General features: G+C 45.6%; 1 protein-coding gene across 2 annotated transcripts in view; it reads left to right on the top strand.

Annotated features, from left to right (window-relative positions):
* Window positions 1-27,500, top strand: part of LOC139557038 (protein bassoon-like) — a 190,807-nt gene that overhangs the window by 92,347 nt on the left and 70,960 nt on the right. For both annotated transcript variants that reach the window (XM_071371352.1, XM_071371351.1), the window contains exon 3: window positions 7,853-9,187. In XM_071371352.1, the coding sequence (XP_071227453.1) occupies window positions 7,853-9,187 (1,335 nt within the window). The remainder of the gene's footprint in view (window positions 1-7,852; window positions 9,188-27,500) is intronic.

Raw genomic sequence — 27,500 nt, 5'->3', positions numbered from 1 at the left:
CTGTGTGCCTGCGTCCAGTGAGTAGTGTCGTTTTGTAGTAGGAGTTTTTTGCACTCTCAATAAGCCACAGTGTGTACAATGTGTACAAATAACACTTGTAATAACACTACTTATATCGCTAGTTATACTACTGTTACCTTTCTACTAATAAAAAAGATATTAAACATTTGTTTTTGTGTATTTATGGGCTTACCATTTTGTTTGTTTAGCAGTAGCTGTGTTTCCAAACCTGTCTGATGAATTTCATGGGGGGGCAACTGGTGCCTGTGTGTCTGTGGCGGAGGCGTGAAGCCTGTTTTTGCCTGCGCGTCACACGGGTGTGCCACGCTTGTTGGGGCAACGTACGACGTCAGACTTCGTTTTCCGCAAATGATGGCATTCCGACCCCTTCTTAGTCTGTTGATGCTGATCTATCAGTGTGTGTGTGTGTGTGTGTTCATGTGCCCACGTGCGCGCCGTGCATGTGTGCGCATGTATACATGTGTGTGTGTTTACATGTATCCGACTAATAGCTTTAGGCGCACTACCATCGAAAAAGTGACTTGCAATTCTCAAACAAGAACATCTCTGGCATAACAACTCCAACTATAGCACTGCCTGTGTCTCCTCTGTCCTCTTAGTAGTGTGACACCAGTCGAGTTCCTAGGCTGTCTCTCCTGCCATGCACACACACACACACACACACACACACTCACACAAGCTAGTTCCTGGGCTGTCTCCTCTGCCCCTCGTTGTACCAGTAATTAATTACAGATTAAATTAGAGCTCCTGAGTGCTTCCTCATACTGCTCCGCTGCTCTGGAGGAGTGATGGGAGGGCACAGGGACACGGGCTGAGATGCTCTGAGGCCTTGGATGATTAGAACAGAACACCTCCACTTCCATCCTTCCATTCACAGAGTTCCGCCGTGGAGAGACAGAGACAGAACACAGGGAGAGGAGGATGATCTCTGGATTAGTTTAATTAGTTCGAAATGACCCCCTGGATTAATGATTGACAATCAGGACAGGAAGTGTGTGTGGGGGGGCTTGTCTGTGTGTCTGTGTGTGTTTCTGTCTATCTCTGTGTGTGGGAGCGCATCTGTGTGTTTTCGTGGATGGAGGATGAGTAGCCTGGTCCCAGATTTTCATGTGATTTAGCCAACTATGATAGTCAGACATATTGGCTACGGTAAACGCGCATACAGATCTGGGACCAGGAAAAAGGATGAGGGGCTCACAAATTAAAAAGGAACAGGGTAGTCTGGAAATGGGTGGCATTTGGCTATGGTAGTGAAGGTTTGAGTAAGAAGCCACAATATTGACAACAGTAGGGGAGGTTGTGAAGGGTGCTTGGTAGGAACGCCATATCCCACGTAGTATATACATACCCAAGGACCTTGTGCTGTCTGATCAGCTAGTGATGCTGCTGAAACCTGACGCTACTGGTTTCATGTCGTTCCCTGACTGCCTGCCTAGCTGCCTTTCCACTGGCTTATGTGAGAGCAGAGCGAGGTGAGTTGGCATGATCAGTGTTGAAGAGCTGCCTCCTAAATACTGACTGTTCGCTCCGTGCGGACCTGGCTTTCTGACGGCTCCCCGCCATGCACAGAGCCACGGGACTCATACACTCATTAACATCAATGCTATCTGACCTGATTCGCAGGATGATAGCGACAGAGGAGGTTTTTCGGTGTCAGTTGAAAGAAATGGACTTTTAACTTATCGCCAATTACTATTCGAAGAAGGATATCTACATTTTCTGTAATTAGAGGGAAGAGGAGAAGAGGGAAGAGGAGTGCAAAGATAATAGGTGAGAAATATATATACACAACCGTGTATATCCCCCCTCAATCGAACACCGCAACGGCTCTCAGGAAACTACATTGGACTTTGTGCAAACTGGAAACCGCATATCCTGAGGTCACATTTTTTTGTAGCTGGGGATTTTAACCCTTTGATGCATACAATCACATAATTGTGATCATTGTCGAGTGGTCCCTGTATTTGGAACAGTAGCAACAGAACGTATGATCCACCAAACGTGTCTAAACAGCATTGCTGTCTGAAAAGCATCCAAACGATGCTTTGTACTGATGTGAAATAAAGGTCTTCACTACTTTATTCTTAAATTTGATATTTTATTGTAAAAGATAAATGCGAACTTCATCATCCAAACATCACGCGGAACACATCCACAGCCAAACTAATTCCATAAACCAGTCTAAATAACATGTTTCACTGACAAAAAAACGAAACATAAGTTGGCAACCTAATAGGTAGACTTGTTTACAATGTACCACAGGTCTGCTGAGCACAAGGGAGAAATGTAATATTGTTTAGAAAGGAGATGCATGTCAGCTAAGCTAACAGCAGCTAAATTCTTTGTGATGGCAGCCATGTTTGACATCGAAAACTCCCTAGTCCCATTCACTATGAGACGCAAATAAACAAAGTCAGTCAAAAATGGCTGCGCCCATTGCCAGACAAATTTTAACTTAGTTTCGGCCACTTTTCAGCATATTACAAATCTTCGATGTAGTTGGTACGGTGTATACAAGAACCGGAGCACATGACTTGACAAGTCATTTACAGTTTTTGACAAATCACAAAGCAAATATAATCTTATCACTTCACAGATCATCACCCCAAATACAAGCCTACTGCCTAGCCCAGGGGTGGACAACCCTGTCCTCGATCCAACTTTTTGGCTCGAGGGCCACATTGGGATTTTGAAATTCAACGGAGGGACGCATTTTTGGGGGGACAAATTGTTTGTTAAAATCCATTTGCGGGGGACTCCCGAGTGGCTCACTGCATCGCCGTGCTTGAGGTGTCACTACAGACCCGGGTTTGATTCCCAGGCTGTGTGTCATAGCTGGCCATGACTGGGAGACCCATGAGGCGGCACACAATTGTCCCAGCGTCGTCCAGGTTAGCAGAGGGTTTGGCAGGCTGAGATTTCCTTGTCCCATCGCGCTTTAGCGACACCTGTGGCAGGGCGGGCGCATGCACGCTGACACCCATTGGCCTAGCCTAACCGTAGCACAGAAGCTAAACAGGGTTGCCAGATTTGGCAAATGTTTTTTTGGGGAAACCATTTTAGGGGTTTTGTGTGTGTGTGTGTGTGGGGGGGTTAAACATAATTTGTGGGGGATTTCAAGTCCATGGGGGTGTAAACATGGAGGAAGGTATCGTGGTTGGATAAGAAGCAGGAAATATTGATATGCTGGGGATTTATCAATAAATGAGGGAGCAAACACAGGAGAAGTTTATAAGCTAAATAAAAATAAAACCCCTTTTAAGGAGGTCTGAGTTGGTAACCCTGCGTAACGATAGTTACAATCTAAGTCAATCAAATTTTCCCTCCCTTCACCTCGTTTTGTTATAAACTCTTTGGTCTGACAGACAACCAGAATGCATTGTATGATGTCAACAAACATGGCGCCACACATAGCTGGCATTTAGCTTAGCATTAGCTCATCATAACCAATACAACCTTCCAAAAAGTATTTTACACACATTATAAGTGTCCATTACAATTTATGCAAGAATCAGATCGTTTTTTACCAGTACTTGAAAACGTGAATAAAACAGTAAATACATTATGCTCCATACATATGGTGTGCTACATTAGAAACAACAACACAATATACAGAATCTATATTGATAATAAGGCACTTACTTTGATAGGACGAACACATGTCCAAAATTATTATTAGTAAGGAAAACAACAATGAAGGCAATGCGGGCACCAGCCGGAAAATGTGCCAGGGGGAAATAGTTTGTGCAAGTTATTTTCTGACTGGAGATGCGCAAATGTCTGCTTCAGTATTCTCTTTCACAGGCGGTTAGCCGTTGGTTGGCTTATGCCAAAGCAAAGATGGCGCAGAGATGGTCGCCTCACTTCGAGTCCTTAGGGAAACTATGCAGTATTTTTTTTTTCATGTATTATTTCTTACATTGTCAGCCCAGAAAATCTGAAGTATTACATACAGTAAAGTATTTCATACAGCCGGGAGGAACTATTGGATATAAAAGCGATGTCAACTTACCAACATTATGACCAGGAATATGACTTTCCTGAAGTGGATTCTTTGGTCGGACCACCACCCAGGACATTGGATCTAATCCCAGAGGCCATGCGTCACGCTGACAGAAACAAACATCTCTCTGGTAAGAAGAAGGGTGGGGGTGTACACTTCATGATTAACGACTCATGGTGTAATCATAACAACATACAGGAACTCAAGTCCTTCTGTTCACCTGACCTAGAATTTCTTACAATCAAATGCTGACCACATTATCTCCCAAGAGAATTCTCTTTGATTATAGTCACAGCCGTGCATATCTCCCCAAGCAGATACCTTGACGGCCCTCGAAGAACTTCACTGGACTCTATGTAAACTGGAAACCATCTATCCTGAGGCTGCATTTATTGTAGCTTGGGATTTTAACAAAACTAATTTGAGAACAAGGCAACGTAAATTCTATCAGCACATTGACTGCAGCACTCGCGCGGCCAATATGCTGGACAACTGCTACTCTAACTTCCACCATGCACACAAGGCACTCCCCCCGCCCTCCCTTCGGCAAATCTGACCACGACTCCATTTTGCTCCTATCGTCCTACAGGCAGAAATTCAAACAGGATGTACCCATGACTAGAACCATTCAATGCTGGTTTGACCAATTGGAATCCACGCTTCAAGATTGTTTTGATTCTGCGGACTGGGAAATGTTCTGGGAAGCCTCAGAGAATAACATAGATTTATACGCTGACTCGGTGAGTCAGTTTATAAGGAAGTGCATTGGAGATGTTGTACCCACTGTGACTATTAAAACTTACCCTAACCAGAAACCTTGGATAGATGGCGGCATTCGTGCAAAACTGAAAGTGCAAACCATCGCATTCAACCATGGAAAGATTTCTGGGAATATGGCAGAATATAAACAGTGTAGTTATTCCCTCCGCGAGGCAATCAAAAAAGCAAAATGTCGGTATAGGGACAAAGTGGAGACGCAATAGAACGGCTCAGACACGAGACGTATGTGGCAGATCTACAGGCAATTACGGACAACAAAAAGAAAACCAGCTACGTCACGGACACCGACGTCTTGCTTCCAGACAAACTAAACACCTTCTTTGCCTACTTTGAGGATAATACAGTGACACCAACGCGACCCGCTACCAAGAACTGCGGGCCCCCCTCTCCTAGCCAAGGATCATATCACCTCCACCTTACCTGCCACTCTACCCATAGGCTTCTGAGCCCAAGTCCCCCCCCCCCCCAAATATTGTGCCGTTATACAATACATAGCCTACTGCATATTACGCATGGCAGAAAAACATACAACAAAACTGATTTAAGATGTCTTTGGTACATAATTGGTCTAGCCTATACGCCAATATTAAACACATTTGAGTAATCGCCTTTGAGTGTGGACTGTATTATTATGCATGTTGAATGGTTACCAAAATGTATACCCAGGAGCCTGGGAGAGAACGATTCATTGATTGTGGAGGTCGATTTCGAATCGCCTAGTAATAGTGATTTTTACAAATATTTTCATTATTAATTGGGTGACATTACCTTTAGCTATACAGAATATCTCAGCACCGTGCGTTTTCATCTCCTCCTCTCTCTCCTTTGTTGCTTTCTCGAGCGCGTGGAGGGGCTGTCAACGGTTTCGTGAAATATGTTTTGTTGCGAAAACATGTTACTGTCGATGTTGCCGAAGCGAGAGGATGCTCCTCAAAGAGTGGTTGATGCATGGAGTGAAATAAGTGTTTTTATATATTATTTTTTATTTATTCTCAGATGCTCATACTAAGCACATGCTCAGCAATGAAACCGAGGTAGCACACGGCCCCCATTCGCTATTTGAGTGCATACAGATAACATGTATTTTTACCCCTTCCCTAATTCCTGCCCATTTGATAAATGGGCCATTCTAAATCAAAACCAATGTTACATATTAGTTAAGACAAGATAAAATTGAGAATAGTCTGATGGGTGAAAATACGATCAGTTGATGAGAGAACTGCTGTGCAGCCTGAGGCAAGGAACAGAGCTCAAGCTTTCTCTGCTACTTTCTCAAATCATCAGAAGCCTATAGTCGCATCATGTTTTTGATTTCTAAGACATTGTAAGGTTTGTATTATTCACAACCAACGTTGCCAAATAGCTCTAAATCTAGCGTACAGGACCTGTTTCAAACGATCACTTTTACGCTCAACATAGCCACTTCGTACGTGCACTCACTCCAGAATGGGGGAAAAAATCCTTCCTATTTTAGTTCGATCATATTCTTCTTACTTTAAAATCATATAATATAAAATAATGGCACGGGACTTACAAGCATATCTTGTTAGCTAAATGAACAAGCCTACAGCCTATGGCATAGAGCATAGCCAGATAACTCATATTCTGTTCTTCGGAAATACATTTTCTTTATATCATAATGTTCCTTTAAACCTGACTAAAATAAATAATGGATTTATTGTGATGGTGTATATTCAGTTGATTTGTTACACTATTTTAAATGAAGATGTTGCAGAGGTGCAAATCAGCTGATTTATCTGCAGCTTGTACACATGGAGGCCTGGAGACACTTAACGTGTTTATGTTCATTAACGGGTCAATTACCGTGAGACCGGCAGTCTTTTGCATAACAATAACCGGCTGACAAAATGTCCTGACCCCGACAGCCTTAGGCGTGACCCTGGACAACACCCTGTCGTTCTCTGCAAACATCAACAGCGGTGACTCGCTCCTGCAGGTTCATGTGCTACAACATTGGTAGAGTACGATCCTAAGTACGATCCTAAGTACGATCCTAAGTACGATCCTACCTCACACAGGATGTGGAGCATCTCCTAATCCAGGCACTTGTCATCTCCCTTCTGGACTACTGCAACTCGCTGTTGGCTGGGCTCCCCGCTTTTGCCATCAAACCCCTGCAACTTATCCAGAATGCTGCAGGCCGCCTGGTTTTCAACCTTCCCAAGTTCTCCCATCTCACCCTACTCCTCTGCACACTCCACTGGCTTCTAGTCAAAGCTCGCATCATCTTCAAGACCATGGTGCTTGCCTATGGAGCAGCAAGGGGAACTGCCCCTCCCTACCTTCAGGCTATGCTCAAACCCTACACCCCCAACACCTCTGCTCTCTTGGCCTTCCCACCCCTACGGGAGGGTGGCTCTCTCTCAGCCCAGTCCTGAACTAACACTCACACAAAGCTCTGACTTTGCTGATAGATCTTTCATTGTGGAAAAGGGTACTTACTATGCCTTTGATATGTGGTTGTCCCACCTAACTATCTTAAGATCAATGCAATAACTGTAAGTCGCTCTGGATAAGAGTGTTTGCTAAAGAACTCAAATGTTTAAAAAAAAGAAAGAAAGAAAAAAAAGGTCAACATAATGACGGGGCAGTGGAGGCTGGTTTAGCTCACTTGGAGAGCCGCTTCTCTCCAGCTGGAGGTGGAGTGGGAAAGCAGGCTTGGACACAGGGGAGGACATCCCTAGATCTGTAAGAGGAGGAGGAGGAGGAGCTGTGAGCTCATTATCTCTGTATTATGAAGTGAATCTACTGCCAGGCTGCGGTTATTTACTCAGCAATCAGTCTGTTCTGCAGTCCATTTGTGGTAAAATTGCTACTGGATATTACTAATTTGTAAACTTACTTTCTTCAATCCCATAAGTCAAAAATTGGACAAATAGACATATTGGAAGGTTCCAATTACAGTAGCGATTGATTGACCAAATGTTTCAAATACTTGATATGTTTAAAAATATCAAAGAGGAGTACATGAATGAATATACTTGTTGTGCTGTTAACATGTTTTTTTCTCTTGTTTGTGTTTCCCAGGTCCAGGAGTGGCTCTGTCTCAACTGCCAGATGCAGAGGGCGTTGGGCATTGACATGACCACCGCACGATCCAAGAGCCAGCAGCAGATCCACTCTCCATCCCACCAAGCCAAACCCATTGTCCAGCCATCACCTGTTCATCCAGCCCAGCTAAAATCCCATCCCCAGCCCCCACTTCAGTCTTTACCCCACCCCCAGCCCCAGCCCCAGGCCCAACCCTATGGTCAAACTCAGCCCCAGGCCCAGCCCTACGGTCAATCCCAGCCACAGTCCTTTGGCCAAACTCAGCCCCAGGCCCAGCCCTACGGTCAATCCCAGCCACAGTCCTTTGGCCAAACTCAGTCCCAGCCCTATGGTCAATCCCAGCCTCAGCAACAGCCCTACAGCCAAACTCAGCCCCAACCCTATGGTCAATCCCAGCCCTATGGGCAGTCCCAGCAACAGCTCTATGGTCAATCCCAGCCCCAACAACAGCCCTACGGCCAAAACCAGCCCCAGCAACAGCCCTTTGGCCAAACCCAGCCTCAAGCCAACCCCCAGGCTCAGCATCAGCCACAGCCCTCCCCTGGCCTACAGAGACACCCTGTTGCCGGCTCAGCCTCCCTGCCCGGGTCTTCGACAAGCTCTCCCCAGCACATCCCATATGGCCAGAGAGGGCCTGGAGGTCCCGGCCAGCCCCGGATACCCCACCCTGGGGCAGTCCCCCTGGTGGGCATGGCCAAGGCTCCCTCCCAGCCAGACCTGGGCAGAGGCACACCGATGCACCAGGGCGGCCGCCAGGCTGCCAGCGCTGGCTCCTCCCCCGCACATCGACCCTCCGCACCCCAGGGGCAGCCCCCCCAGGACGGCCTGACCAAACTGTTTGGCTTTGGGGCGTCGCTCCTCAACCAAGCGGCCAGCACCCTGGCATCTGTGGACCCCCTCTCAGGGCCACCGTCCTCCCAGCCCTCCACTGCCAGGGGTGGACCTGCCAATAAACAAGAAGGACCTCCTGGTGCTAAACCTTTCCAGACAGGTGGCCCGCATGCACCCCAAATGGGTGGCCTCCATGCACCAACTCAGAAAGGGCCCCAACAGCAGCAGTCGCCTGCACATCAACACAAGGGGCCACAGCAGCAGCAAGGGTCTCCCCTCAAACAGCAGCAGCAGCCGGCGGCCAGACAGGAGCCTGCTCCCAAGCCTGTGGAGCCTGAGAAGCCCAAAGTCAACTGCCCCCTGTGTAAGACGAAGCTCAACATCGGCAGTACAGCCGAGCCGCCCAACTACACCTCCTGCACCCAGTGCCACGCCCAAGTGTGCAACCTGTGCGGATTCAACCCCGCGCCTCACCTGGAGGTAAGCAAGACTTTCCCTTCTTCCACATACTCTACCTCCTCTCTCACCCTTTCTATCTGTTTCTATTCCCCTCTCTCTCTCTCTCCCTGCCTCTCAGTCACGTTTCTCTCTTCTTCCAACTGTCAATTGCGCATTGTGTCCCTTCCAGGGAGTGTGGCTTGTATCTCATCTCGAGCTCAACAGCATAGCGTCACCACATAGTGGTGCGATCTCGCGGTAATATCCTCCTCCCTTTCTCTCTCTCTTTCTCTCGCAGTCTCACTCACTCTGTCTGTCTGTCTCTCTCTCTCTCTCTTTCTCTCTCTCTCTCTCTCTCTCTCTCTCTCTCTCTCTCTCTCTCTCTCTCTCTCTCTCTCTCTCCTTCTCTCCCCCTCTTATTGCCCTTGATCCTTCACTGAGAGGTGTGCTCCTGTTTGTCATTACTTTGTGAATAATGCGGCTCGACCAAACTTATTTACAGCAATCACACCTTGACAGTGTCGCGGCAGGTCAAGCTTTATATCTCTTCCATGCCTGACGCTGCAACAATTCCTTTCTTCTCTTATTTTGCCGTTCCAATTGATAGAGGCAGTTTTTCAACTTTGGCGAGTGGTTCTTCAAGGATACCTGGTTAAAGGGGTGCGTTGTTTTTTCCTCCCATTCATTGGTATTCAAAAGAGTTGTTCCAATCACTGATAATGAAGCCCTTCTTCCCTCTCAGACCTCTTTTCTGTAGATAAGCACACAGAACTTGAAAACACCGCATGTGCATACTAATGATTTGATGGTGGAGTGAGCAATGAAAGGAGCTGGACAGACATAGCTGTTGAGTGGCTTAGTAAAACCCAATTTTTTTATTTTTTTTATTTAACCTTTAGTTAAGAACAAATTATTATTTACAAACCTAACCCGGACAACGCTGGGCCAATTGTGCGCTGCCCTATGGGACTCCCAATCACGGCCGGTTGTGATACAGCCTGGAATCGAACCAGGGTCTGTAGTGACACCTCTGGCATTGAGATGCAGTGCCTTAGACCGCTGCGTCACTCGGGAGCCCCCTAACATCAGGGATGTTCAGTCTCAAGGACTTTTGTGGGTGTACTGTACTTGTCTGGTCTTCTCTTTTCGTTGGATATTTTCGGGGGGAAAACACGGCCTGTGTAACAGTAGCTATACTCTATGGGCCGGCTTCTCGAACACAGATTAAGCCTAGTCCTGGACTAAAATAAATTTTTGAATGGAGATCCATGATTGCGCTTTTTTTTTAGTCTAGGGTTAATCTGTGTCCTGGAACCTGCTGTTATCTCTCATACAACTTATTTATTTGGTAGGCTATACGGTGGTGAAAGCTCTCCTCATTGTCCTAAATACATTAGTGAATCGTCCATAAACGGATGTCAGGTGAGATGTTAACCAAATTGACGAGGGTAAGAAACTGGGTTAGTTGATATTCTCTCCCTCTCTGCAGAAAGCCAGGTCAGAAGTCTTCCTAAATGGGGGTTGAGGAGTCTGGGAAAAAGGTTGAGTAAATCACCATTGTGCATATCTGCAGGTTGCCAATTAAAGGCTGGGAGATGGGAGATGTATTTCTCTATAGCCTCTATGATTCAGGGACGTTCAGGCTTTCGTCTGTGTGTGTGACCAGAATTTAGAATGCTGCCGTTGCAGTGTACCAATCACTGGGTGTTTTTAAGCCTCCCCACTGACTCACAGCCTAGCAGAAGGAACGTCAGAGAAATCAGAAAGCAGCATTTAGATCCCTGGGTTTGAATTCAGACAAACCTACTGGGCGTGTCTTGGTTTATGGGTAGCTTTGTGAAATATGGGGGTCGGGGAAGGCTTGTAAGATGTTTTTAGCTGTCTCAAGTTGCTCTCTGAAACCTGATCATATTTACCTAATATAGGCCTTTGTCATTTCATACAGCTATATCACATTGTTAATCACAATTTCATCCCACGTGCTACCTTGAAATAACTTCATAGTTTGAGTACACAATAGGATTTGAACTCCAAATATATACTGAACAAAAATATAAACGCAACATGTAAAGTGTTTGTCCCATGTTTCATGAGCTGAAATAAAAGATCCCAGAAATGATTAATTCGCACAAAAAAGCTAATTTGTTTACATCTCTTTAAGTGAGCATTTCTCCTTTGCCAAGATAATCCATCCACGTAACAGGTGTGGCATATCAAGAAGTTGATTAAACAGCATGATCATTACACAGGTGCACCTTGTGCTTGTGCAGTTTTGTCAAACAACACAATACCACAGATGTCTCCATTTTTGAGGGAGCGTGCAATTGGCATGCTGACTGCAGGAATATCCACCAAAGAATTTAATGTTAATTTCTCGACCTTAAGCCGCCTCCAATGTCATTTTAAAGAATTTGGCAGGACGTCCAACCGGCTTCACAACCGCAGACCACGTGTAACCATGCCAGCCCAGGACCGTCGTATGGCGTCGTGTGGACGCGCGGTTTACTGATGTCAACGTTATGAACAGAGTGCCCCATGGTGGCAGTGGGGTTATGGTATGGGCAGGCATAAGCTACGGACAATGAACATAATTGCATTCTATCCACCGCTATCACCTCATGTTTCAGCATGATAATGTACGGTCCCATGCCGCAAGGATCTGTACACAATTCCTGGAAGCTGAAATTGTCCCAGTTCTTCCATGGCCTGCATACTCACCAGAAATGTCACACATTGAGCATGTTTGGGATGCTCTGGATCGACGTGTATGACAGTCACACCAGATATTGGCTGGTTTTCTTACCCACAGCCCTACCTTTTTTTTAAGGTATCTGTGACCAACAGATGCATATCTGTATTCCCAGTCATGTGAAATCCATAGATTAGGTCCTAATGAATTTATTTCAATTGACTTTTTTTGTTATATGAACTGTAACTCAGTAAAATCTTTGAAATTGTCGCATGTTGCGTTTATATTTTATTCAGTGTAGATCATGAAACCATTGCTCCTTTCATTTTTTTAAAACATTTTAGTCATTTAGCAGACGCTCTTATCCAGAGCAACTTAAAGTAGTGAGTGCATCCATTTTACATACTTTTCATACTGGTTCCCCGTGGGAATCGAACCCACCACCTGAGCCACACGGGACCCATCTAACAGTAAGTTTTGCAGATCGTATATTAAGCATTGTGCTCCCCAAAGGTGTATGTGAAATGTTGTACAGTACAATGGGTCGATGCCAGAGCCAGCCAGACCTAAAGACAATGGCAGGGCTATAAATAGACCCCAGAGTACAGCCTGAGTGACTGATTGGGGACCAAGATGCGTTGGATCAAGTGATTTACACCGAGAGGAATCCCAGACCATTCATACTGTTAGATCCACATAGACAGAAAGGGGCTGCGGCAGTTTGCTGAATATCGGCTCTTCAGATAAAGGAGGCCAGGAAGCTTTTAAGTGTAGTGGGCCACTGCAGGAGCTTCGGTAGGCTGGCTTTCAGAATCGTGGCTTGTCGTGGCGAGTCACGGCGTGTCGTGGCGTGTTGTGGCGTGTCGTGGTGTGTCGTGGCCTGTCGTGGCCTGTGGCTCCTCAGCACGCCGGAAAAGGATGGAGAGACAGGCTGAGGATGAGATTCTGAAAGGTGCACGCTATAGCTGGGTCACGTGGCCAGTCCAGAGGGAGAGCTGCTTTAGAGGGAGAGATACAGACCAAGAGGGAGCGAGAGGGGGGGGGGGGGGTAGAAAGAAGGGGAGGGAGAGAGGGTAGTGGAACGGATGAGAAGTGAAAAGATGGAAGGGGAGAGAGAGATAAGGAGAGAGGGAGAGAGAGAGAGAGAGAGAGAGAGAGAGAGAGAGAGAGAGAGAAAGAAAAAGGAAAAGAGAGAGAGGTAGAGGGAAGATATACAGATGTATAGTAGGATCTTAATTTGATCCAGTTTGCTACAGCAGGAAAATAATCATGCAGCAACAGGAAACGTGATGTATTACGTGAATTGTAATTAATGGAAATTTTTGTAGGGGTTGATACATTCTTTGTAAGGAAAAACTAACTTCAGAAGCCTTTTTAAACCTCAAATACACTACAAGTTGTACATTTCCTGTTCTCCTGCAACAGGGTGATCGAATTAAGATCCTGCATCTATCTGTATGACGTCTAAAGCAGTGTCTCAGCAGAAAGGAAAGAACGAAAGGGTGGGGGGAACAAAACATGGCAACTTTTCTGAGCTGGGTTGGATTTCTTTAAAAAAAAAAATATTTTGTAACTTTCAAATACTTTTAGCGTTTGCTCTAGTCTACCTCGAGTGCATGACGGCCAGTTTGCAACGGTGTGACTACTCAGGCAAGCTCAATTAAGCCCAGATCAAGTATTTGAAAGGATTTCAAATTGTATTTGAACCCAGGTCTGGAGGGTAGTCAGTGTACAGTACACCGTGCTTCTCTACATATTTAATCGTTCACTATTTATAAAGCACATACCCCCGGTGAATTATTAACCAGCACTCTTCCTCTCTCTCTGCTCCGTCTGTTCGCTGTTCACAAAAAATGGTTGTCACGAGACAAAATGTGGACGTGCACTTTATCAACTCTACCCACGTGCACTTTATCAACCAACGGACCAAGTCTTGGCATCCTCCTCCATTTCATTCAGAATCCTCCCCTTCCAGGCGTGTGAAGATCATTCGCTTATTCACTTGTCTCCTACGCTGTGTTGTTATGAGCTGGACAGTAGGAGATCACAATGGAGCAAGTGTTGCTTGAACGTTCACCGTGGGAGAATTCTCTCGTTGTGGAGCTTTTCATCCTTTTCATTTCCCTCACTAACACCTTCTCTTTTCTCCGCTATCCTTTTCTCTCTTGTGAGAATGAAGGAGAAAAAAAACACTCTCTTCTCTCCTCCTCTGTCTACGCCCATGACTTGAGAGCAATCTTCATTGTACATTCATTCAGATGGTATATTGTGGAAGGGAACCTTTTTTCTCGCTCAGAGTGCCCTTTGGAGGCAGTAGCTCAGTGGAGCCGTGGCTGATGCAGCAGCCAGCCTTCTGCCATGCAGCCTGTAATGAAACATGAAAGGACATGAAAGAGAATAAGACAGAGGACAGGGAGGATGGGACAGTGACGGAAACAAAGCCAGCACTGGGCATCCAGAGGACCGGGATGATGACACACTGTGAATCACACACACACACACACACACACACACACACACACACACACACACACACACACACACACACACACACACACACACACACACACACACACACACACACACACACACACACACACACACACACACACACACACACACACACACACGCACACGCACATGCACATGTGCGCATACGCATCCAGGGATGCACAAAAGCAGGTATGCATACGCACACACATGCATGCATACAGGCGTAGATTTATACACACACACACACAAACACACACACTCCGACTGGCTCATCAGGCCTTGTAGCACACTTCCCTCTCGTTATCAAATATATCCGAGTCGCTCCCAAAGCGACCTTCACTTTATGTTGAGCTGAGAAAACTTCACACCTACACTGTCTTTTTCATCAACTCTCAAGCTATGATAAACCTTTTGGTGCATAACAATGTTGTGTATTTTTTTATGGGAGGTATTGTATTTTTACATTCTCATTTTAGATAATTTTTTTGTCAGATAATGGTAATTTCTTAGACATTTTTGTGCGAGGAATAGACTGTGTTCGTGGTACTGGTAACAAATACATACCAACTACTGTCAGAGTGGCCAGAGAATAGTCAGAGAATACTAGTATAGATTCAAAATCAACTACTTAAATGGCAGTCGTTAGTGGACTCCAGTCTCTAGCTCTGGAACCAGAACAGTAGGTGAGTCAGGGCAATCATGACACACTGTGAATCAAACAAACCTGGAAAGGTTAGTAGCACAATGCGTCCTAAATGGCACCATATTCCATACAAAGTGCACTACTTTTCACCAGGGCCCATAATGGTCAAAAGTGCCATTTTGGACGCAACCTATATGTGGCTGATTGACAGGTAAAATGTTTAATCCACTCTGCAGTCATTAAGTTGCCCAGGGGGAGGGCGCTGCAGGTGGGGGGAATTATGGGACGCAAAGAAAAACTGAATGAGTTCATCATCCAGGAAGTGTCTTGTCTGTCACAAAGGACTTCACAGCTGCCGTCACAAGTGTCCCAACAATTACTCTGTCTCTCACTCACCTGTCTGTGCCTGTGTGTGAAAAATGCCAAGGGGGAGAATACTTCCGCAAGCCACTGTTTGTATGCGCTTGCATATGTATGGGTGTGTGTGTGTGGGGGGGGGGGGGGTTGGGGGGGAGTGCGTGTGTGTGTGTGCATGTGTTGATGCGTGCATTTTTTCAGTGATGCAGCCATCCTGACCTTGTCTGGACACTGTGCTCTGGTAGTCCTAGATTACTTAGCAACCCTGCTCGCACACTTCTTGAAATAGTATTGGTGTGTATCATTTTTTTACTATGGTATTGGTGCTAATATTGTAAGCAACATGCTGTTGCCGTCTGGGCCTCTGCATAACATTAACTACAGCAGTGAGAAAGCCTTTACTGTAGATGTGTGAATGAATGGGTGAACCCCTCCTCTGCCACGTAAGTGTTAACAGGTGGATGTTGACTAGAGGTGTGTGAATCTCAGCGCTAGAAAGGTTAGTAGCGCAGCTAATTAAAAGCCATGGTTGTTACGTGTGTGTGTGTGTGTGTGTGTGTGTGTGTGTGTGTGTGTGTGTTCGCGTGCTTGTGTGTGTTCGCACGTGTACATCTATGTGTGTGCGTCAATGTGTGTGTGCAGGTGTGTGTGTGTGTGTGTGTTTGTGCCTGCGGGGATGAAGGCAGTGGGGACAAGGGGTCAGGGTATACCACAGAGATGATGAGGATTGGTAAAGGTAATTGGTTAGCTTGTTATCTGTACGTAGGTTAGCAGGGCTAGTAGTAGAGGGTATGCTACACTCCTATTTCATCAAGTTGATCAGCTTTACTGACATCTTCCTTAATGACCTTCCACCAGGGCTGCATCTCAAATGGCACCCTGTTCCCTATGTAGTGTACGACTAGTACACATTAGGACAGGGATACTCAAATAGAGATACTGGACATGCATGTATTTTCCTACTTTTAGGATCGCTACTAGAACAATTGGCCAGAGGTTGCTTCTCAATTGGTTAATCCCAAGTCTGAATCAGTCCCTGATTGGAGGGTAAAGAATGAAAATCGTCTGTGCTTCAGACTTTAGAGGAAAGTGGGGGGATGGGGGGATCTCTCTCTCTCTCTCTCTCTCTCTCTCTCTGGTTCGCTCTTACAGATTAGAGTTGTCCTTCTCATAGCTTTTGCTGGTGAGACCTCAGTGATTCACCATGTCCACATGCTCCTCACTGCTCTGTCGATGCAGTCTTCAATCTGTCCCTCCGATATGTTTGTGTTCTCTGCTTGCTGGGCTGCAGGTGGGAGATGTATGACTCACATGGCCAGTGACTAACCAACACAGTGCGCACGCACGCACACACACCACACACCACACACACACACACACACACACACACACACACACACACACACACACACACACACACACACACACACACACACACACACACACACACACACACACACACACACACACACACACACACACACACACACACACACACACACACACACACACACACACACACACACACACACACAGTGTGACATGGAGTATGGATTTGTAATGTGTGCATGTGCATGTGTGTGTTCTGCTAGTTTTAGTCTGTGCCCCCGTGTGCTAGTTCAGCTGTCTTTCACACCTCTCTAAATTGGAAGAATTAGTATCCTGTTGTATCGACTGATCAACAGCTACAGTGCCTTCGGAAGTATTCAAAATTGATATAATTGTCAACGATTTACACAAAATACTCTGTATGTTAAAGTGGAAGAAAAAATGTACTTTTTTTTACGAATGAATGAAAAATTATAAACGCATATCTTGATTAAATAAGTATTCAATATACATGTACTGTATGTTAAAACACATTTGGCAGCAATTACAACTGTGGGTCTTTTTTGGTAAGTCTCTAAGAGCTTTGCAGATCTGGATTGTACAATATTTGCGCATTATAATTTTTTTAATTCTTCAAGCTCTGTCAAATTGGTTGTTGATCATTGCTAGACAGCCAATTTCATGTCTTGCCATAGATTTTCATGCCAATTTAAGTCAAAACTGTAACTAGGCCACTCAGGAACATTCAATGTCATCTTGGTAAGCAAATGTGGCCTTGTATTTTAAGTTATTGTCAATCTGAAAGGTGAATTTGTCTTCCAATGTCTGATGGAAAGCAGACTGAACCAGGATTTTGCCTGTGCTTAGCCTAGCTCCATTCCGTCTCCTTTAATCTTAAAAACCTCCCTAGTCCTGGCCGATGACAAACATAGCCATAACATGATGCAGCCACCACCATGCTTTGGTGGTAGAGTGGTTCTAAGTTATGTGTTGTGTTGGATTTTCCCCAAACATAATGCGTTTAAAAATATATATATATATTTGACTTTAGTGCCTTTAGTGCCTGTTTAGAAATATTTGTATTCTGTACAGGCTTCCTTCTTTTCACTCTGTTATTTAGGTTAGTATTGTGGAGTAACTACAATGTTGTTGATCCATCCTCAGTTTTTTTCTATCACAACCATTAAACTCTGTAACTGTTGAAAAATTACTCTTTGCCTCATGGTGAAATCCCTGAGCAGTTTCTTTCCTCTCCAGCAACTGATTTAGGAAGGAAGCCTTTATCTTTGTAGTGACTGGGTGTATTGATACACCATCTAAAGACTAATGAATAACTTCACCATGCTCAAAAGGATATTCAGTGTTATTTCTTTATCCATCTACCAATCGGTGCCCTTCTTTGCGAGACGTTGGAAAACCTCCCTGGTCTTTGTGGTTGAAAATGTGCTTGACTGAGGCACCCTACAGATAATTGTAGGTGTGTGGTGCAAAGATGGGTTAGTCATACAAAAATCATGTGAAACGTTATTATTGCACACAGAGTGAGTCCATGCAACTTATTATGTGACTTATTAAGGACATTTTTACTCCTGAACTTATTTAGGCTTGCCATAACAAAGGGGGTTAAAAACGTATTGACTCAAGACATTTCAGCTTTTCATTTGAATTTTTTATTTTATTTTTTTAAGTCAAAACACAAAATTCTACTTTGACTTAGATTAGTGACACAAAATCTCAATGTAATCAATATTAAATTAAAGGCTGTAACACAACAAAATGTGGAACAAGTCAAGGGAGTTGAATACTTTCTGAAGGCGCTGTAATAATGTGTTAGCACCCTACACGCACACACACACACACACACACACACACACACACACACACACACACACACACACACACACACACACACACACACACACACACACACACACACACACACACACACACACACACACACACACACACACACACACACACACACACACACACACACACACACACACACACACGCACACGCACACGCAGACGCACACACACACACACACAAACACACATCCCAACACCTCAGAGAAGGAAGGAGCGATATGTCGGTAGGTTTGTAGGTTAGAAATCAGAATGTGTCCGTGTCAGATATGTCTTATTCCCTGATGGTTAAGGTTGGGCTTGGGGCTAAGGGTAATCTGATCCTAAATCTGTGGCTGAGGGCAACATCTATCTCAAGTGTTTTAGAAACGCCGGCAGTCTCCGTAGTGTATTCAATCCTTCATGAGGATGGAGCAGTGCGAGGCAAGTAGCATCAACGTGGCGTTCCATTTTAGACTAATTTACAGCCACACCTCCTACGTCCACACTGCAAACCTCATCAATCACAATGTTCTCCTAGTCAGAGCCATGAATACCTTAACACTGCCACAGATCAAGATAAATCATGTCGAGAGAGAACTAATGATCCTCTGTGTGTGTGTGTGTGTGTGTGTGTGTGTGTCTGTGTGTGTGTCTGTGTGCGTGTGTGTGTATGTTTGTTTGCCTATGTTTGTGTGTGAGTGGTGATATTCATTCATCGGTGATGCTGGCGAATACCAGTCTGGTTTAGACCAATCAGACGAATCAATTCATGTAGTCCACAAAACCAGCTGCATGGCTTGGAAATGGTGTGTGTGAACCTTGGATATGGCGTGTGTCTGTGTGTGTGTATGTGCAGGAAAGTGATCTGTGTCTTTGTATGTAATAATTACCACTATGGATAACTAATCCATCCCACGTGTTAGAGTGTGTGTGTGTGTGTGTGTGTGTGTGTGTGTGTGTGTGTGTGTGTGTGTGTGTGTGTGTGTGTGTGTGTGTGTGTGTGTGTGTGTGTGTGTGTGTGTGTGTGTGTGTGTGTGTGTGTGTGTGTGTGTGTGTGTGTGTGTGTGTGCATGCATGCTTGCTTGCTAATCAATTTTTTTTATTTTAATTTTACGTGTGTAATCCTGCTCTCCGGCACGTGTGTGTGATGAAAGCACTGACAGAAACCCCTGTCCCATTTATACTTCCTTGTCACAGAGAGGCTGGAAATAGACTAGCTGGAAGTATAGAACAGCTGTCACCGTCATGGCTGGGCTTTCACATGGAAGGAAGACTGACTGAGAGAAGAGCTTAAGTCCACAGAGAAAGAAAGAGGGTGAAAAAGCGAGAGGGGGACAGAGAAGGAGAGAGAGGGAGAGGGGGAGAGAGAAAGAGAGAGATAGAGAGAGGGCAAGCACAGTAAGTAACGGAGAGAGAGAGAGAAAACAGTTGAAAGAGAAAGGTAAAGAGAGAGAGAGAAAGAGAGGGAAGGTGCATTAGGAAGAGAGACAGGCCTCATCGGGCAGTATATAATTAGGTCTATATTGGCACACAAAGCAGAGTGCTCCACTGTACATGTGTGTGTGTGTGTTTGTGTGTGTGTGTGTGTGTGTGTGTGTGTGTGTGTGTGTGTGTGTGTGTGTGTGTGTGTGTGTGTGTGTGTGTGTGTGTGTGTGTGTGTGTGTGTGTGTGTGTGTGTGTGTGTGTGTGTGTGTGTGTGTGTGTGTGTGTGTGTGTGTAGCTCACTGAACTGCCTCTGCCAACCGTAAGTACTAGCTTATTATTAGGCCTCACTGTCCATCCTGCCTCAAATGCCTTTTCATTTCTTTCCCTATCTCTCTCTCTCGCTCTCCCACTCTCTAGCTCTCTCCCTCTCTCTCTCCCTGTCTCTCTCTCCCTCTCTCTTGCTCTCCCTCTCTCTCCCTCTCTCTCCCTCTCTCTCTCTCCCTCTCTCTCTCTCCCTCTCTCTCCCTCTCTCTCCCTCTCTCTCTCTGCCTCTCTCTGCCTCTCTCTTTCTCTGACACATGACTGTGCAGAAGGAGATAATTGGGTGTCATTTATGATATGACAAACGTTTGGGAGAGTACAAGAACAGAAATGAAGTGGCAGCGTTAGCCTCATGAATATCGATGATCTGCTAATCTTCTTTCAGCACTTCTGATTGATGTGGATGCTTTGTAGAACGCCTAAAATGGCTTGTGGGTTTTGGAACAGTAACTGCAGAATCCATATGGATTCATGTTGAATTCCAAGGGGTGTGGGACCTTTAACACATCCTGTATCCTAATGGCCATGCTATATCCTAATAAACATCCTCATCCAAATAAAAAGTCCCGTGCCAGAAAGCCCCGTCTGATTGCTCTCCGCCTTCACTCTCACTCTCAGCAGGGCTGACTTGAAGTGTCAGGTTTCAGACCCCACTTTTGCATAGGGAGGGACGTGTCATATTTCCTGACCTCTCCAGACAAAGAATCGATTTGTTCTTCCTCTGAGCGAGTGAGTCCAACTTGGGAGAAGGCAAACGAACATTTGGGTATGTCTATTCACGCGGAAATCTACATTTTTCCCCGTCGTTCAACTTTTTAACGGAGTCCCCATCTCAGTTCCATCAATAATACAACATGCTGCCCACCTCCTCTTCTTTCTCCTCCTTCCCCCCATCCTCCTCCTCCTCATGCTCCTCATCCTTTCCCCTCATACAGAACCAACTGCCCACCTCCTCTTCTTTCTCCTCCTTCCCCCCATCCTCCTCCTCCTCATGCTCCTCATCCTTTCCCCTCATACAGAACCAACTGCCCACGCCCTCAATGCCCAAGCGCCTTGCCTTGCCCTGCCCTGCCCGGCACAGCCCAGCTCCTAACTTATTCAACCAACGTAACTCCAGCAATGTTATTTTTAGATGCCATGTAATATTTACAGTGGTAAGGAGGAAATTGCAAGACAGACAAGTTTGGTGTGTTGCACCGGCTGTGCAGCAAATTAGTCATCATTCATTACGCAGCTCAAAACACGCCGCAAGTTCTCAACTCCCCGCTCTTAACTTTGTGTCTTGCAATATTGATGGTGGTTTCCGTGCGTCACAGCTAACATCTCTCGCCAAGCATTCTGTGGCTACGTAGAGAATACTGTAGCGCATTTCTCCGTGAAACCAGGAATGAGATAATCCATGTCACCTCACATTGCCTCTCTCCTCACTCCATCTGCGCCCTCCTCCTTCCTGCCTCCTCCCTAGACCTGGGAGGGAGAGAGAGAGGGGGGGGGAGACAATAGTGCATGGATTTTGACCACAGCGCAAAGAAGATGTGGATGAGGAATGGCTGACTACGGTTTGCAACTGCACATGGGTTCAAAGATCGTACTTTTTGGAGAAATGTCTGATGAAACAAAAATAGAACTGTTTGGCCATAATGACCATCGTTATGTTTGGAGGAAAAAGGGGTAGGCTTGCAAGCCAAAGAACACCATCCCAACCGTGAAGCATGGGGGTGGCAGCATCATGTTGTGGGGGTGCTTTGCTGCAGGAGGGACTGGTGCACTTCACAAAATAGATGGCATCATGTGGAAGAAACATTATGTGGATATACGGAAGCAACATCTCAAGACATCAGTCAGGAAGTTAAAGCTTGGTCGCAAATTGAAAAACTGCCTCTATCGATTGGAACGGCAAAATAAGAGAAGAGATGTTTTTAACATAAATCTTCAATAATGTTCCAACCGGAGAATTCCATTGTCTTCAGAAGTGCGATGGAACAGAGCTCCCTCTCATGTGAACGCGCATGGTCAGAGCATGGTCAGCTCATGATAGACCTTACTCATTCCCGTCTCATTCGGCCCCACTTCCCAGTAGAAGCATCAGACAAGGTTCTACAGACTGTTGACATCTAGTGGAAGCCGTAGGAAGTGCAAACTGACCCATATCCCACTGTGTATTCGATAGGCGATGAGTTGAAAACCTACAAACCTCAGATTTCCCACTTCCTGGTTGGATTTTTTTCTCAGGTTTTTCCCTGCCATATGAGTTCTGTTATACTCACAGACATCATTCAAACAGTTTTAGAAACTTCAGAGTGTTTTATATCCAATACTAATAATAATATGCATATATTAGCAACTGGGACTGAGGAGCAGGCAGTTTACTCTGGGCACCTCTGGGCACCTTTTCATCCAAGCTACTCAATACTGCACTGCAGCCATAAGAAGTTAAACAATTTACAGGCAATGCTACCAAATACTAATTGAGTGTATGTAAACTTCTGACCCACTGGGAATGTGATGAAAGAAATAAAAGCTGAAATAAATAATTCTCTCTGCTATTATTCTGACATTTCACATTCTTAAAATGAAGTGGTGATCCTAACTGACCTAAGACAGAGAATTTTTACTCGGATTAAATGTCAGGAATTGTGAAAAACTGAGTTTAAATGTATTTGGCTAAGGTGTATGTAAACTTCTGACTTCAACTGTAGCTCTTACCTTAATGGATTCCATACGTGTAAGGTGCCATCTATGCAGGGGCCAGTTGGTGCTCCACAGAATGATAAGGAAGTAGGGATAGAATTTGATGCATTAAAGGAGAACTCTAAAGAGTGGGGCTTTTGCAAAATGGGTTGTTTTGTCCCTGCTCAGGTGTGTGTGGGATTTCGGTCTGAAGGAACTAATGTCTTCTCTCCAGCAAAACGTTTTGCCCCTGGTGCCAAGTGCTCACCCGGGGTGTGTGTACATGCCTGCGTGTGTGTGTGTACGTTCATGCTTGCATATATGTGTGTGTGTGTGTGAGCACACGCGTGCGGGTATCCCGACCCCATTTAGACAGTGGTTGTTGTTGTCTTGAGAAGTGCCATACAGCCGTAATGGAGGGTTTAGAGAGAGTGGCCCTCCTGGGAACCATGAAGCTAAAGAGAGAGAGCCTCCCTACTTCAGAGATTGGAGGGGGGGTGAAAGACATTTCACAGTCGTACTATATATTCTCAGACGACAAAGCATGTGCAGGCGATAGAGACCTTCTCAATGAAAGATTCTGTATGTAATTATATGGCGTAGGCTTCCAGGCTGCGTTGGGAATTGAAATACATTGTCAGTACAGTACAGCCTGTAGCAGGTTATCTATCTTTGGCAGGACAGGTATAACATCTCTGTGTCCCACAGAGAGCTCTTAGCGAATCAAGATGGAGCGATGCGGCGCGAACCACGTGATTGGTTGGGACGGGTGATTTCCCTGGCACATTCCACCTCTGCCCGTGAAACCCTGGATCTAAATAGGTCAGTCAGCAAGGCAGGTGTCCCCAGGGCCTCGCTGGGATGGAGAGCGCAGGAGCCGCTGAGCAACTGATGCGAGCGGAGACGGATTTGGTGGAGCCGGGTAATGCTGTGCTACAACAAGACTGAGCCGTAATAGAGTTGCGGTTGCCTACTCCACTCTCTCAGTCTCTCTCTCTCTCTCTGTGGGATTGTGTTTGTGTTTGTATCACAGGCAAACACATTGATCTGCCCCCACACTGTTAGCCCCCCCCACGCTTACTGAGTGACTCATGAGCTGTTCCGTGTTGGAATAGAAGGGCCTCACTCTTGTATTTTCATCAGGCACATGTGAAGAGGACATGATCCTTCGAGGGCCCCTCCAATTCGTTCTGACTCGTCACCGTACTGTCAGAACGCTCAATGACTCAGAACGGCCTTGTCTTCTGTTACTCCCTCTATCACACCCCTCTTTCTGCACTCTTCCTTTCGACGCCTACCTCCCTCCGTTACTGCCTCTCTTATCCTCCTTGCTCCCTCGCTGTCTCTCAACAAGAGCGGGAGGTGTGTGATGTTGGGTTTCTGTCACGGACAGACAGAGCATTGATTCACACCTTTTACTCACTCTTGCATGCCTCTGGATGGGAACCAAGTTCTCTTCTTCCCTCTTCTGTGAACTCAATGTGTTGGACACCAGTCACCTTGGACTTTGAGGGAGAAACACCTCCAGTGAAAAATGTGCTTTGACTCTATTTTACTTGTGCTTGTAGATGTGTTCATAGTCATTCACACAGGCAGATTAGATAAATCCTTCCATGCAAATGTTTGTCTTCCACTCATTCAATACAGTGTCTGCACAGATTGTTTCGTCCTGGTCACTTAAGGAGAAGTTATTTGGGATGCCAGGGGATTTATAGATCAGTGACGGTGCACAGCGCCCTCTCGGACGAGCTGTTAACCTCTCTCTGTTGGCTTTCCTGTGATTGGCTGGTAGAGAGCCGGGGAACTGTGGGATATGTATGTACATGTGTCAGTGAGTAGGCTGTCTCTCTGAAGGATAAATGGTGATACACCTCCGTACAGCTTCATGTACAGCCCTGGGCGGGAGGGGGCACAGTTGATTTGAACTCCAGCTGACAGCACTCAACCCCCCCTGTAGGAAGCAGCCGCACCACCGCAGGGAGAGATTTACCCTCCGCTTCCTCTGTTTTTAGGGTGTCTTCTGAGAAACAGACAAGGGGGCGGATCGGCACGCCAGAGCCGTCATTGCTCCCCATCGTGCCTCCATATCATTGGCCTCGGTCTTTAGAAAGATTACAAACACAGGTGTGCGCCTCTTTGGAACAGCATCTGTCAAGCTGTGTCTCCGTAGGGCTACTCTATGTGTTGCTGCAGAGGGGTGTAAATCCAACGACACTCAGGCTATTCATACAGCACAGGTCTATGATGGACTGGCCGGTAGCCACCTATCTGTCAATCATCTGTCAGGTCCTGTATCCCAAGACGTCTATCTCACTCGCTGTCAGCCTCAGCACCTCCTCGCTTCTCCCTGTCACTACACTGTGCATGCAACATCACCCCACGGTTTACGCCACGGTTTGTTTCCTATGCGTTATGAAAGAATAGTTGGAGAGTCGAGTACCTGCGTCTGAAATGGCAACCTATTTTCTATCAATGCACTACTTTTAAGTAGTGCCCTATGGGCCCTGGTCAAGAGTAGTTCCCTATTTAGACCAGGGAGCAGGGTGCCATTTCAGACTACTTCTCCCCACTGACTCACTCCACATAAAACATCCCATGAGTGTGTGACATTTGTGCATTTTGCTGTCAGCATGAGGAAAATAAATGGCCTTTGTCGTTGTCACTTTGTTTGGCTAGAACACGGGGTCGTGAGCTGGACACGAGCATCAGTGATTCAATGAACCCTGGAGTGGGAGCTTATTCGTTTTGTTGAGGCAGAGACACGCGGAAGTGCTGTACGGCAGAACACTCTTCTAACCTGGTGCATCCGTGACAACATAGACAGGAGGTCTGATCATGTACAGGGCTTAATCAGTGGAGTGCTCATGTTTCCTCCTCTACACTAGTGTGTGTGTGTGTGTGTGTGTGTGTGTGTGTGTGTGTGTGTGTGTGTGTGTGTGTGTGTGTGTGTGTGTGTGTGTGTGTGTGTGTGTGTGTGTGTGTGTGTGTGTTTCTGTGTGTTTCTGTGTGTGTGTCTGTGTGTCTGTGTGTTTTCTGTGTGTGTTTGCGTCTGTGTGTCTGTGTGTGTGTTTCTGTGTGTCTGTGTGTGTCTGTGTGTTTCTGTGTGTGTGTGCCGGCACATGAGCGTACATGCTTCCCTATCCTGCTCTACAGAGTGACTTAGCTACTTAGTGATCACTGATGGCAATACTGTTATTTACATATCCCCACATACTGTTTGTCCACAGCAGGCATGCTGACCTTTTTTAGCAGAATGTTGAACAGAGGCTAAAAAGAGAGGGAGAAACTTAGAGACAGAGACAGAGGGAGAGAGAGAGGGAGAGAGAGAGGGAGAGAGGGAGGGAGAGAGAGAGAGAGAATACAAACGTATTGAAACTGGTGTTTGGGGTAAGACCTATGTGAGAGAGCAGAGAGACAGACTCAAGGGGTGGAGAGGGAGAGAGAGCAGTAAGATTTCCATTCAGAGTGCCCTATACTTATCTCCCCTCTATTTATTTCTGAATGGATGAATCCCAATGTGGGCTGCGCCACTGTGTTAACGTTTGCAGGGGTGTGTTGTGTTGTGTGGATGCTGTTGGGTCTGCCCCTGAGACCAGGGCTTGCCTTTCTGCTCCATTACATTCCAACCCCTCTGGGTGTTCCAGGTCTTCATCACTTCCCTCTCTCTGTCTTCATAATTTTATTAGCCGCCTTGTTTGTGCTGGACAACGGTACGGAACTGCTCTCCTTCTCCCACAGATTATTCAGACTGACTCTATGTCCATCCACGCTGCTAGTAAAATTATTATTGATTCAATTGTATTCCTCCATTACGCTGCTGTTCATTGATTACCATTAGTATATATCTATTTATCCTGCTACTGGTTACTAATAACATTAGTATATTACCATAAATATTTAGATATCCTACTACCAGTCACTTTTTATGTATCAACCAGCCAGGTCACCTGTGGTACAAGTCAGTATTCGACCATCCATGTCTGAGGACGTCGGGAGATGACATGAAAACTGGCCACTAGAGGCAGCAGTGAGCGCCGTAACCTTTAACCTGTTTCTGTTTTGCTAGGGCGCTGTGGGTGTACGCATCTGCCCCTGATTCCAAAGGTTGCAAGTTCAAATCCAGCTATTGAAAGTATTTGTTTATATTTTTGTTTTAAGCTTATCACAAACCTTAGCCCTTACCGTAACCATTTAGAGGTAATGCCTGAACTTAACCCTAAAAAAAACAAACGTCACTTTCAACACGTTGAAATTTGACGTTTGGAACAACTTCAAAATGTTTGAGAAACATGGATGAACTTCTAATTCTAACGTGAGACTGTGAGAGCTGGTCACTTAAACCACTCCAGTACCCCTGCACATTGAATAAGGTACTTGCGTTTTCGTGTTTCTTTAACTCTCAACATAGTTCTTGTGTGGTTTTTATTCTTACTTATTTAAAAAAAAAAATCTAATTTCTATTATTATCTATATTAGACCTATTATCGCTGCATTCATTGTTGGACAGAGCTCTCAACGTAAGAATTTCACTGTATTGTTTAAGACTTGTATCCTGTGTATCCGTTGACATTTTTTGTGGA

This window comes from Salvelinus alpinus, chromosome 28 (assembly GCF_045679555.1).
Source record: "Salvelinus alpinus chromosome 28, SLU_Salpinus.1, whole genome shotgun sequence".
NCBI classification, from domain to species: Eukaryota; Metazoa; Chordata; class Actinopteri; order Salmoniformes; family Salmonidae; genus Salvelinus; species Salvelinus alpinus.
This window is presented reverse-complemented; position numbering and strand designations above follow the sequence as displayed.